This window comes from Podarcis filfolensis (assembly GCF_964270895.1).
Source record: "Podarcis filfolensis genome assembly, chromosome: 12".
NCBI lineage: Eukaryota > Metazoa > Chordata > Lepidosauria > Squamata > Lacertidae > Podarcis > Podarcis filfolensis.
The window spans coordinates 23,768,805-23,782,723 of record NC_139614.1 but is presented as its reverse complement, the minus strand read 5'-3'; the positions used below and the strand labels follow the sequence as shown (position 1 = coordinate 23,782,723).

The following is a 13,919-nucleotide window of genomic DNA, read 5'->3' as shown; positions in this document are numbered from 1 at the left end:
GTGCAAGGGAAACTTCCTTGGCAGATGAGGCCTATTTCCTGAAGCTCTCTGCTTTCAACAGAGCTCAGTGGTGGTGCACTTTAAGCCACTGCCCAATATCCCTCAGGCTTTCAGTTCAAAACTGATGGGAGGCTAAAGTCCTGACACTGCGCCTAAGAACATAGCTTGGCCGTTCCTGCAGCTCAAGGAAGACAACTAATCTTTAGCAATCAGAAATATACGGTTGTGAAGGATAATTCACCAACAACATTCCATCCAAAGCAGATCAATTGCATCTCTTGAAACTGAAAAATCAATGCATCCTCAAAACCCATTTTGCAAAACCTGGGCTTGGAACATCGTATTACAAACTCTAATATAAATATAATGTCATATGGTTCAGCTGCAAAATGAAATACATCCAGACCAAGGGTGGGCTAAAGTTTACCGGCTTCTCTAAAAGTAATTGAGCATTGTCTCTTCAAATGTCTTTTGCAGGCATGCATTATGAAAATAACGGATTTTTAAAAAACCAGCCACTGTTGGTAACATCTTTTAATTCTAAACTGTGAACTCCCACTTCTTCCCCTCCAGCCTCACTGCAACCCCAATACCTAAAGGATCGTCTCTTTTCCCACTTAGACTATGCGCTTGTCATCTGAGACAAACCCTTTTGCTGTGTCCAAAAAAAGTATGGAGAATGGGTGACTAGAGAATATGCCTTCTCTGTCTTTTCAATGAGCTTCCCAGATAGGAATGCCTAGAGTCTACTTTACTATGATTTCAGGGCTGCGTAAAAATGTTTTTAGCATCCTGGGCAGCTTCAGTGATATTGTTATTACAGTCACTCAATCCCAGGTAGGGCTGGGAAAGACTCCTGCTGGAGAGCTGCTGCCAGTCAGTGTAGGCAACAGTGAACTACACAGACCATTGGTCTGACTCTGTATGTGGCAGTTTCCTATGTTAATATGTTTTATCGTGCTTTGGTGTATTAAAAATATTGCACATCACTTTGATACTTCTTTTTTTTAAAAAAAGTATAAATTGATATACAACTCTAATAAATCAAATCACGTGTTCAGAACTGGTGAAGTCTATGCCCATCATCCTGATCAACAATCAGAGTAGGCTCTGGAATTGCTACTTTGATGACAACATCACACAGACAGCCCCTAAAAAGTGAGCAAACAGTTGTTCTCCTGCCTGTTTCTTTTGAACATTCACAAATGACACTTTAAAAATAAAATAAAAAATGGAACAGTAGCAGAGTTTCTGCAAATGAAGAAGCTAGTGCAAATCCTTCCATCTTTTTTAAACTTTTCATCAGGTTGAGCCCTATTTTCCACCTCTCTTCTCTTCACGCACCTCCATTATAATTCTTTATGGATAGTGCTGTTTTAACAAGATGTGTTTTGTTAAAAGATTTTAAAATTCACACAAAATCAAAGAAGCATTTTGGCACGAATCTAAAAAATATATATTTAAAGAATTAACTCATAGCTAAAATTGTGCCCTTGTGTGTATTTTTAGCCCCCCCCCCAAATACGGTTATGTTATGCCTACTACTGTGGACAGAACGTAGTGGGGGTGTAAGAACACACAAAGCATGATATTCAGAGTGTGGAAAAGATGCCTATGGGAAGCCCACAAGCTGAACCTGAGCACAATGGTCCTTGTCATTTCCAGCAACTAGCATTCAAAGACATCCTGCCTCTGAGGTACACCATAGCCACTATTGACAGCAGCCATTAGGGCTAGCACCACTGATCGTTTTGTCCTCCATGAATTTGTATAATCCTCTTTTAAAACCATCTATCTAAGTTAGCAGCTGTCACAGCCCTTGCATGCATTCTCTGCTGCCTCTTGTGATTGTGGTGTTATTGTGAGTCTCTGTGTTATCAGCGAACAAAGTACATAGGAAGCACTACTGGCCCAGCACTATGTTCAAACAAGGTCATTAATTTTCAATCTTGCCTCCCTTCCAAATCATAACACAGTACGTTCCAGAGTTTAATCGCGAGGTGCTCACCGGCACCACCTGTTTACTCAAAATGTCAGTCAATGTTAAATCAGCCTACCAATTTCTATCTGGCATCTCAAAAAGTATTACATAAGATCAGACTATGTTTTTGTGCTAGTCAAAATTTAGAGAGCGTGTTGTAAGTAACACAGCCCCACTTCCTTCATAGCCGCCATCTATCTGCTATCTACTATATTTCTGTTCAGCTTTATGGAAATCGCAGTTGCAAGTGCCAGAAAGACGTTCAAGCAAAGAGGTAAACTTGGCTACTGGCAGGGAGACTCTGCAGCTCCAGCGATGCTTTGCGATTTCACCTTATTCTTCCAAATATCAAGAACCTGGCATGGTGATGGCGAATTGGCATATTATAGCACCTTTTTCCCCCAGTAGCTTTTGAGAGATGTGCTTTTCAGGCTGATGAGCAGTGTTGAAATATTCTATTTCGGCTATTTACAAAACAGAATGCAAGTTGTGTCTCATGACACATGGTGTGTGTGTGTGTGTGTACGCACGCGCAAAAGCTGTAATGGAAGGAACTATAGAAAACTAGTTAGAGACACAAAACTGTTCAGCGACACCAAAGAAAAGGACAGGACAACTTTTGCTAACAAAACTCTAGCAGCGGAAGGGCAGCAACTTGGCTGTCAGCAAAAAGCACCGAAAACATGCTTGGAAATAAAACTGTTCTATGGGAAGTATGCACAATAATTCATGTCACAACAGATGAGTCATAAGCACAGGAAAAGGAGCAGCTGAATGGGGTGGAAAAAAGAAGCAGGGCATTGGTTGGGCTGAGGTGGGGGAGAGAAGCAGCAGGCAGCTTTGCAGAAGGACAGGGAATCTATACCCACCTTTGCCAAATCAGGGCTGGATTTTGCATTAGCTGCTGAATCAAGAAGCACAGATTCGGCATGTATTCTGCGTAACCGGTCTTTAAGATCTGTGTTTTGTGCTATGGCCTGAAATGTTTAAGACAAAAAAAAAAAAAAAGTACATTTGGGCTATTAAGGTGTCTCAGCTGATCTTATATGGTTGCCTTTATGGTTCAAAACACAGTCTCGATATTTGAAAGGGAAAAACAACCACCCCACATGGGTCTTTTTGCACCATCAGTTAATTCAAATAGTTTCTCCTTTCCTCTAAAGTAAAGAGTAGATTTAGGTGACGGGGAGTTGCACTTTAGCTGCTTAGAAACTTACTGTGCTACATATTTTATACTAATTTCTAGAAACAAAAACTGTGGTTAACATTGGGCTTAAATGAAACTATTGTATTCCTATTGCACACTGTAACATTTAAAGTGGTTCTTGTGTGCCCGGTTTCACCTGAAGACATTGAAGTTCACCTTTGGAATGTACGAAGGTAGGAGACGTAGCAAGTGACTTCAGATAAGGCCCTTCATTAGATACTTGGTAAATATATATATATATACTATTTTCTGGGTTATATCTTCGTCTCAAACCATTGCAACACCCATTTCCTCACATTCCTTGGCTTCCTTAGAACAGAATATGACTAACTACTTTGGAATTTACATTGGTTATTTATTTTCTACACAGGGTTCTCTGTTGCAGATCACCACACACCAAATAACCAAACATCTACCAGTGAGCACTTACCGTGCTTTGCATTAGAAAACTGTAATGGGCATTATAGCGTCTGGGTGAAAATGTCACTTACAAGGTGACTTTTCTCCTGTCAGTCTTCAAATTTAGACCAGTTAAAGGAGACCGGAGAAGACAATGGGTTAAAAGTGTAAGGCCTACTAACGTCTAAACCACCCCTGCTTCCATAGAAAAGTTGGCATGTAGTGGCCCTGGCATGTAGCCAAACCCATTACAAAGCCCATGAAAGACAGGAAAAGCACTCTCAGATGGTAATAATGAACTGACATTAAAAGTGAGTTATGAATAACCAGGGCAAGATCAAACATGCCTCTTCAGCAAGTGGGAGTAAACACTTGCTTTCCTCAAACAGAATATGTTTTTTAGGGCAAGCATGACGAATCACTTGAGAATTTATATTTTTAAATTATTCTACTTAGCTTAAAAAAAAAGAAAGAAAGAAAGACATATTTTGAATGAAACTAAGGGCTCGCCCACACTTCTGCTTCTGGATAAGTAGTGTTAATTCAGTTGGCTAGAGATTAATGCTGATCATGCCAAGGTTGTGGGTTTGATTCCCGTACGGGGCAGCTGCAGGGGGTTGGACTAGATGATCCCCGGAGTCCCTTTCTACTCTAGGATTCTATGAGTGGCAACCAATGTAGTTCTATGAGTAGGTACAAGCGGTTTTGACTTTCCCCCAGAAAGCCTGCTCTTTAGTGCTAAATCGAAACCAACAGCAACCCACAGAAAACCTGGTTGCCATTTGCTCCGATTCAACGAAAAACCAGGGGTTTCCCCAGGGAGAAGCAACGGGGCAACCAGAAGTGTGGATTCTGAAATGCGCTTGCAAATGCCATGAATTCTATGGGTGGGACTTTGTCCCCAGAATGACAAATGTCCTGAGATCTTCAGAGCTAGTGAAGGAATGGGTTTCCCAAACCCAAAACTGACTGTGAAGGCAGTTTGAAACTGCACCAAAATCCCTATTTTTCCTTAGCTAAAATCCATTAACTTGAGCTCTGAGACAATGTATAAACAAAAACCCGGCTGTGCTCAGAGCCCTCTCCTTTATCAGTTTGTGACAGCGGGGATGGCCCTGACTGCACCAGCAGAACAGAGAAGACACGTCCGTGCCTTATCTTATGTGCTGACCACAAAAGACGCACAGACCGAAGTCCGGGAACAATGCCAGAAGCGTGCTCCCAGAGATGATGACCTCTTCCCTCCAAGATAAGAGTAGGAAGAGGAAGATCCTTTTATGGTCAAAAGTACAGGAAGGAATTCCCTTTTATGGTTAAGAATACCAGAGCAGGAGCATATGTGATGTCAACCTGCGTACATAGGCTGACGTGGTTGGATTTATATGGGAAGGAGGGAGAGGGTGCCTGGAGGATATATATTTGGTGGAATTGACTGGCAGCTTCGCTTGCCCCTGGAGCCCACACGCTTCCCTGCGTGTCTCTGCTCCCTCCGGGCCCCCAGCTGCAGTTAGCAGAGTGAAGTACACAGTGGTAGAAGCAATGCGATGATTGCCTTGTGTGCAGTAAATCAGTCAGACGCTCGGTGTCTTTCCTTATCTTACAAATAGCTTTATTCTCGTACAAAAACAACAAATCATAAATCTCCCGGCGACAGAGCACTCATTTCGATCCTCTCCGTGAGCGGACTCAGCTCACACTGTGTCTCTCTCTCTCTCTCTCTCTCTCTCAGAGACACAGAACACTCCCACTTCCGTGTTCTAAACCCGCCTCAAAGAATGTGAGACGTCACTCAGAACTTCTTAACCCTGTAAGTTCTGACTCTCTCCATAATATATACTGCATGAAACTTGTCATTTCTTTGGACTTGCTGTGGACTTGATCACGCAATCCGGAGATCAGAATAAACTCTTTCTTGGAATCAACCTCGGTGTCATTTGACTTCCTTCCTCCTGTCCCGGAGCAACGCAGACCCAATCGGTGAACTCAAATAAGGCTACACTAGGATGATCTCAACTTGATGGAAAAGTTGAAAACATCTGAATTTTCAAAGTCTGTATACGTCTGCCCCTCCTTTATTGATAAAATCAGGTGAGGCAAAAATTGGTTAATTAAGACTTTTGCTCTGATCTTTAGGGGGTCATTTCTAGCATGATCCCAAATGCATCTAGATAAAAAGGTACCAGTTCCCTTAAGGCTTGGGGCCTAACAGTACTATCGAGTTGTTATTGTTTTAAAAAATAAGCCAAGGGCCTCCCGATCCCTGGATTTTCATTGCATGGGGAGGTAAAGTTTAATCCTACTTGATGAAAAGTGACCCACATGCTGCAAGAGGAAATGGAAAAAAACTCCCACTGGCACCAGGAAGACCTTCAGACTCACTGCCACAACAGGATCATATCAGCAGGGTCCTGGCTGGGGAGAGGAGGGTTAAACCTTTTCTCCCTGGGCACTAGTCCTGATGCAAATCCCCCACAGATTAATTAAAAAAAAAAAGGTGTTGTGGCTGAAAGCCATGCTGTTAACCAATATGTAGTCCTAAAATCCCCTTGGCTCTCAAGTTGGTCAGTTTAGGACCTGGCAACCTTAAATGGCCCATTAATGTGGTCTGATCTATATTCAGCTACAGACTAATCTTAGCTCAGGGGAAATGTGTCAGGGGCTGGATCCCAGGGGTGGAGTCAAATGTGGGCATCTCTCACACTCACAAGCACCATCCCTATCAATCTGTCTCAACAAGAACACCCCCTTGATCCACCATCTACTTCCATGGTTCCCAACGTGGGGCACACGCTGCACAGGGGGGCAATTTTATTTTGGGGGGGCAATTCGAGAATGAGTTATTAACAGTTAATGGCCTTTTAGGCTTCCTCTACGTAAATAGGAGTTCACTTTTTGAATAATAAGAATTATATGTCACCGGAGGGGGGGGGATCAGGATTTTAGAGATGCTTAGGTGGGGCATGCCAAAAAAAGGTTGGGAATCCCTGATCTACTCAGTCTCCTTTACGTACACACACACAATTCCCTGTCTGTCTGTCCATCTGTCTCTGTGCACCTATCCATCCATCCATCCATCCATCTAGCCATCCATCTACCTTCATACCTACTTACCTAAACACACAAAATACACACACTCCAATTGGAGTTTTTTCACCAATGCACATAACAGGCGCCTGATCCAGAATGATCCCCAGGCCTTCTACTCGCATTGCCAAAAAAGGAATTGAGCTGTGGGATCCCTTTGCATGGGGTTGTTTTTGACAATGCAAATCAGCAGGCATGGGGCCCCCCTAATCTGGACTGAGATCCTAGCAGAGAGGAAAGGTTTAGAGCCCTTCTATCACCCACCTCAGCTTCCCAATCCACATCTGGTTGTTTATTTTTTATTTTTTTTATTATTATTATTATGCTCCTGCTTTTCCTTTCTCTCAGTAGCCTGAAGGGAGTTGAGTCCTGGTGGCTGGATGGAAAGCGTTCCACTCACGGGTCAGAGGATCCCCATCTTGTCTCCATATTTTATTTTATTTTTGAGATAGTTGGAGATGCTCCATACTATTCTCAAGATAATAAATTTCACTCTTTTGCCCACTCTATCTCATGTCCCATCTTTAGGCACTTTTACATATACAGAACGAAATTTCAAAGGAACTTGATATTGCTATTAAAGAAGCGGCAAAGGAAAATGCCATGGCATTTGTTGTTTCAGGCTTTTAATAACCTTAGATGTCAACAAGAAGCTATGAATGTGGAGGCAATGCTGAAGCCCTCCTTTAACACTTGTAAATCAAGATATCGCCCCCCAGACACACACAATTTAAAATATGTTTTAAAATCTGTCAAAACTGTCCAGCAGTGAACAGGGACTTTGGCTCCCTGGCTGGTGCCAGTTCTATTTACTGAACTGTGATAGTTCTTTGGGGAGAAAGAGCTCGAAGTACACCTAACATTTACCAGAGTATTAGAATTATTGAGCACCCAACATGAAACCCAACACACTCCATTTCCCTGAGTAAAATCACAGCCCTTCCTTCTGCTGCCTTCGAAACCAGTCAGTAGTTAAGGGGGATGGGTTTCCTTCCCTACGCTGGTAATCCAAGCATCCATTTCTCATCAGGCATCAAATCTTTCCTATGTGGCTGGGAATAATGCCAGAGGACCACTTTCATTAACTGCTTTTGAATTGTATCCTCTCGTTCCTGGGGGCATTTGGCAGGGTCAACCGTGTTTACACCTTTTTTGCCAAGCACTTCCTCCCTAGCACTTCCTGGAGACGTTTAGCTATAGTCAATATTTCTTCTAGGAATACATCCAGGTGTTTCAAGGCCATTTCTTGTCTGTGACTTGTCAGACCAAACACTATCTGCATGTGTTTACATGGCCAAAAAACAAGCTGCAATAAGGCGCGTTAAGCAGCTTGAAACAGTATTCCAAGGCCAGTTTTGGACTCCCAAACCATTTCGGAGGTAAACCATTGTTGACGGTAACTGATCTGGTCGCACTGACAAGCTATAGCTACTATGAACCAAGGAGAAAGGACAGAATAGGAGTGCATATGTTTGTGTGCAGGGTAGAGTGTTCAGGATCAGCACCAACAGGTATCTGGCAAGGTTTCCGGTTACTACTGTCTCAATAATGGCAGACTTTGTTTGTGAAAGAGTAAGAGAAGGAAGAATACAATACTCTTTTCTGAGATAAGGAAGAAAAGGAAGGTGCTCATCTTCCCTCCCATTATGTTTGGACAGAGAAAAACAAACCAACGAAATCTGCTTGACCGAGCGTCTTAAATAGACAGCACCAAACACCAAGTGTTAAAACATTCAGTAAAAACATGTGGTATGAAACAACATTTCCTGGTAGGACTTCATCACTGTGCCTCGTGGCTGTGAATTCCGTTAAGTTACATGACGTGTTGCAGGAAAAAATGTCTGCAGTATTGCTTCATAACACTGCCCGAACTCATTTTCCTTGTACAGAAAGGCGCAGGAGAGAGGAAATAACTCCAGAGCATGTCTGACTGCAACAAACGGCAGGGAAGAGAGTGATAACTGCTTGGGGTTCGAAATCCACCCATGCCTTGTGCCTGCTTTGTTGTCCGGAGAATATTCTCACCTCACATCACTAGTTGTCCTAGGGCCTAGGCAAATCATATCTAGTTCCACGCTCACTGTTGCTCCTCTCTACAGACATAATGCTCCTGATCTTAGAAGCTCAATTTAGCTATTATGGCTGACAGAATCTACCTATGGGTGGAGCTTTAGTAGAGAAGCTTTTGATAAGACAGAGCAGAAAGAAGTTTCTTAATAAGTCTGTGTGGGACTTGCAGCATTCCTGCTTTGGGGGAGAAACCATCTGCCACTGACAACCCCTGTGCATTTTGCTGGTTCAGGCACAAATACCAGCTTGCCAAGGCTGGGCAGAGCTGAAAGGAGAAACAGGCAGCTGAAAGGTTGTACTTCCAACAGAGTTCCGTAAAATATGGCTGAATAGTTTGGCACAGCCTGAGTTTTTATTCTACGAAAAATTTTAAAGCTCTTCACAAAAGCCAAGGTATTGTATCCAGAACAAGAGTGTACAGCAATCAAGAGCTGCAGGATGCAGAATATTTAAGCCAGACAAATGGGATGCAGCATTAGTGCACAGTTACTTTGCTGTGGGATTTAATAGTACTGTGTTTTAAAATGATTTTATAATTCGATTTCGTGGGACCTTTGAAGAACAGTAATCTTCTTGTACATACAGTAACACTTTTATGCACTCTAGGGCTGTTTTCATTCCAGAAAGCGAGAAAATTTTTAATGTTGCTTGTTGCCGTTTTCTCATCCATCTTTACAAAAGTCAGTGGCTAAAATGGCTAAGAAACTGAACTTGAACTAGTGCTAGGAAGTGATGCTCTCCGATTCATGCCTGGCCTATAAATGCGGCAGCATAAAGAGGGAATAAGAGTCATGAAGTGGTAGATGGACAGCATCCCTTCAGATAGGGAGTGCTATCTTTTAAAAAATGTTCTTCTTCTCTGCACAACCATATCCAAGCCAGCAGAAAACTAGAGGACTGGTCTAGAACCCCTTTTCCTGATGTACTTGGTTTTTTTATTTGCTTTAATGACATACCTAAGGGGAGCACGAAAAAGGGCCCACCCCCTTCAAGCTGGATCTACAGAATCCTACCAGTTCATCCTGCTCCATGCAGAGGCCTAAGGTGCTGATAAATCCAAATGCTTGCAACCTTAAAAGTGTTCAGAAAGCAACTACCAAATGAGCAGTAGCTGCCACTCTGCATCTACTCCAGCTGAATATGCATTTCTGTCAAGTTAACCGGTCCTTGATTCATTCCTGCCTTCCAACTACAAGTGCATGCCATATGTTCTAACCTAGGAGAGCAGCAGATGCCATTCTTTCCCCTGTCAAAGCTAACAACCCTTAACCTGATGACTCACATCACAGACAGCCCAAGCAGAAGCCAAACTTCACTGCTAATCACTTTGAGATGCCTCCTGGGAAGAAAGCCACGCACGTCATAAAAATACATAAAACGGTAAGTCATCTTCTCATATTCCCCAGGTCTCAGGCTGGTTTCCAACGCAGGACCTAAGCTGTAAGCCAACATCGTAGGTTTGCCAAGAGAACCGAGCAAGGAGAGCAGGTGAATGCTGGAATGTCATTGAGCATCTAAGGAAGAAGAGTAATCTGGTTTTAAGCTCCAGCTTGTTTAGCGGCAGTAGCATCAAGTTAGCAAAAACCGCGCCAGATTTTGTTATCACAAAAAGAAAGAAAGTGTGAAATCCATTCTACCCAACACATAGCATTGCAGACAGGGAACATACTAAAAAATCTTCACAATAAAAGTAAAACAGCCTTTTAAAGCCCTAAACGGCCTCGGTCCTGTATACCTGAAGGAGCATCTCCACCCCCATCATCCAGCCCGGACACTGAGGTCCAGCGCCAAGGGCCTTCTGGCGGTTCCCTCGCTGCAAGAAGTGAGGTTACAGGGAACCAAGCAGAGGGCCTTCTCGGTAGTGACACCTGCCCTGTGGAACGCCCTCCCAGCAGATGACAAGGCAATAAACAACTATTTTACTTTTAAAAGACAACTGAAGGCGGCCCTGTTTAGGGAAGTTTTTTAAGTCTGATGCTGTATTGTTTTTAATATTTGGTTGGAAGCTGCCCAGAGTGGCTGGGGAAACCCAGCCAGATGGGCAGGGTATAAATAATAAACTATCATTATATTATTATTTTAAAAATGAACTACACCTAGATGGACTTTGAGAAATACTCAGTTTAATCTGTTGTTGACGACCATATTTTTTGCACCATAGGGCGCACTGGACCATAGGGCGCACCCAGTTTTTAGGGGGGGAAATCAAGAAAAAAAAATTGTTTCCCCCAGCCCCAAAGAGCAGCGTACAGGCTGCGCACAACCTCTCCCTGCCGGAGGGGTTGTGCGCGGCTATGGCACAAGCCAAGGCAGCGAGCAGGATGGATCCCGCTCACTGCTTTGGCTTCCCCTTTAGCCCCGTGCAGCCTCTCCTTGCCAGGAGAGGCTGCGTGGGGCTAAAGACTCCATAGCCCCGTGCAGCCTCTCCTTGCCGGAGGGGTTGAGCGCAGCTATGGAGCAAGCCAAAGCAGCAAGCAGGATGGATCCCGCTCGCTGTTTTGGCTTCCCCTTTAGCCCCGTGCAGCCTCTCCCTCCCAGGAGAGGCTGCGTGGGGCTAAAGACTCCATAGCCCCGTGCAGCCTCTCCTTGCCGGGAGACGCTGCGCAGGGCTTTCCTGGCTTTACTGGGAGGTGGGGGGATTCACCCACCTCCCGCAAAACCGGCAGAAGCCGCGCAGCTCCTTTAAAGAGATCGCGGCTTCTCCTGGCTTTTCTGGGAGGTGGGAGAAGGGACTGATGCGGCCAGTCAGTCCCTTCTCATTCCTGTGGAAAAGCCCGCAAGAGCGCACGGAGCTTGTGTGCAGCTCTTGGGGGCTTTTCCCGCCTGCCTCCCCCCGGCATTCGCTCCATAGGATGCACACACATTTTCCCTTGCTTTTTAGGAGGGAAAAAGTGCGTCCTATGGTGCGAAAAATACGGTAATTCCCCACAATTTCTAAAAACTACTTTATAGGTACTAAGTTTATTGATATTTATACAATGCCCACATATTGCTTGCCTAGAGTCTTTGAGTTATAGGGGGCCTCTAGTGCTCAATACAGCAAATCCAGAGTTTGCGTTTCCTCCATAATCCAGCCTCTGCATGAAGACTGTGGAAGAGTGAGCAAGAGCCCACTACCCATCTTGGTCATGGGCCCTATTGCCGAACTACATCTGTCAAGTAAGAAACTAATGCTGAAAAATCCATCACTGATACACCTGGTGTCAGGGAGGAGAAGGAGAACTCTGAACCTAAACCTCCACTTGCTTTGCAGCTATACTCATTGGTGAGAAAGGTTTTGGGAGCAAACCCCAAGGAAAAATCCCTACCCATTGCCTTGTGGGATATTTTGGGGAGACAAAAGGGTTAAGGAGTAAACCCTACACAAATCTGGAGTGGAGTCCCTAAGACGGTTGGATGGTGCCTTGTACGTCTCCTTCTTCCAACTCCTGTAGCCAAGTGGATGCCAAATGTATTGTTTTCCTTTGGCCCACAAGCGAGGCTGCTAACACAGCAAAAACAATGCTGGAGGCAGCAGCTATGAGTAACTGGTCTCTGCAGCCACAACAGGCACTGTGATTCTCCAGCAGTTTAACTTCACCCCTGGAGGTGCACTCCATTGTCTCTCGAGACAGATGGATTCCAACAATGGACATACTTGGTTTACTCTACTTTACCCCCCCCCAAAAAAAATCTCCCTGTGCATTATAAAGCTGCCTTGAGTTCTGTCACCTGATCCCATGGCCCAGAAAAATAGCAGACTCAGCCAAGAAGCAGAACACAAACCAGAGCTATGCAGATAGTTCTCAGTATCTCTCAATGAACTATATAAAGCAAAGAAAAAAAGGCTAAAATCCGAGCCGCAGTTAAGTGTGTTGGGAACACACTCTGGACCTAATCAGATTCATGTCTCAAGTAGCCCATATTGTTGCTTTCAACTATTCTACTTCTCATTCCGCCATGTAGCAGAAAGGCTATCGTTCATTCCCATGAGGAAAAAGGAAAGCACTTGGGACGCAACATTGCTGAAGATGCAAGACCTCCCCACACGATGCGTAGAGGAGTCTTTCCCAACCAGGTGCCCTCAAGTTGTTTTGGACCACAACTCCCATGATCCTCAACTATTAGCTGTGCCGGCATGATTTATAGTCCAAGATATCTCAAGGACCCCAAGTTGGGGAAGGTTGGTTTAGGGGTTTGCAACATAAATCTGTATGTGAAGCACAAAGACAAACATCGTGTCTCCTTTGAACACCCCTTAGACATACAACGTTCATATGCAACCTGGCATTCCAATGATGGACAACTCATGACCGAAAGAAATGAATATGCACACATCAAAAGGTTCAGGACACGAAAGGCTCCTCATGCATTCGATGGCATTCCATCGGTCTTATTTCAGTGAGTTGTAAACACAGGCAAAGATCAAACCAAGACGAGATAAGCAAGTGATTTATGAGGCATGCCTCTGAACATCAGAGCGATCAATGTGGGTCACTTACAGATGATAAGGCATTCTTCAGTCCAGCTATTTGCGCAGATGGAGATGAGGCTGAATCATGTTCAAACATCTGCTGCAGCTTCTCTCTCTCCGTCGAGATCGTACTGAAAGCCGACTTTAAGGTGAAGTACACTATAGAAAATAGTCAAAGTTACAGAAACGACACAAGGGCAAAATGTGTGCAGAAGAGCAGCTGGAGAGACAAGCACAGCACGGCAAAAAGCAAGAATGAAAACATTTCTGTTGCTGATTACATAAATACAAAGCAAAGTGATTTCCAAGATTTTAATGCAAAAGGGGGGGAAGGGATACAGATTCATAAAATAAACACACACACCAAATCAAATCCACAATGTAATGCAACCGTGGACAATGATTATGATTATTTGCTCATGACCAGATAAGCCTTGCATTTAATTACTCACTTGGCAGCTTTAATGAATTTCATGCAGGTGAGTGAGCAGGCTGGCAGAGAAGCAACAAATCGCTCCAGCCCACCAGCCTGTTCCCTCAGTGGTCAATAGGGAAATGCAAGAGCTGACACAAGAGACAGAGCAATCCATCCCTCCTTTGCCTGCGCAATTGGTAGCTCAAGTTTCCATGCTGGCTAGAGAAGAGATGGTTTTCTGTTTTCTATCGACAGTATGGAAATGCAACCTACTATTTATTTATCTTGCTGCTTCGCAGAATTCTAAAAA

General features: G+C 43.9%; 1 protein-coding gene across 11 annotated transcripts in view; it reads right to left on the bottom strand.

The window, feature by feature from the left end:
- OSBPL3 (oxysterol binding protein like 3) overlaps window positions 1-13,919 on the bottom strand; it is a 90,308-nt gene that overhangs the window by 18,101 nt on the left and 58,288 nt on the right. For 7 of the 11 annotated variants that reach the window (XM_083578581.1, XM_083578582.1, XM_083578584.1 and 4 more), the window contains 2 exons: window positions 13,223-13,353; window positions 2,851-2,958 (listed from right to left, as the gene is read on the bottom strand). In XM_083578581.1, the coding sequence (XP_083434707.1) occupies window positions 2,851-2,958; window positions 13,223-13,353 (239 nt within the window). The remainder of the gene's footprint in view (window positions 1-2,850; window positions 2,959-13,222; window positions 13,354-13,919) is intronic. The other 4 variants (XM_083578587.1, XM_083578579.1, XM_083578586.1 and 1 more) reach the window with 1 other exon arrangement.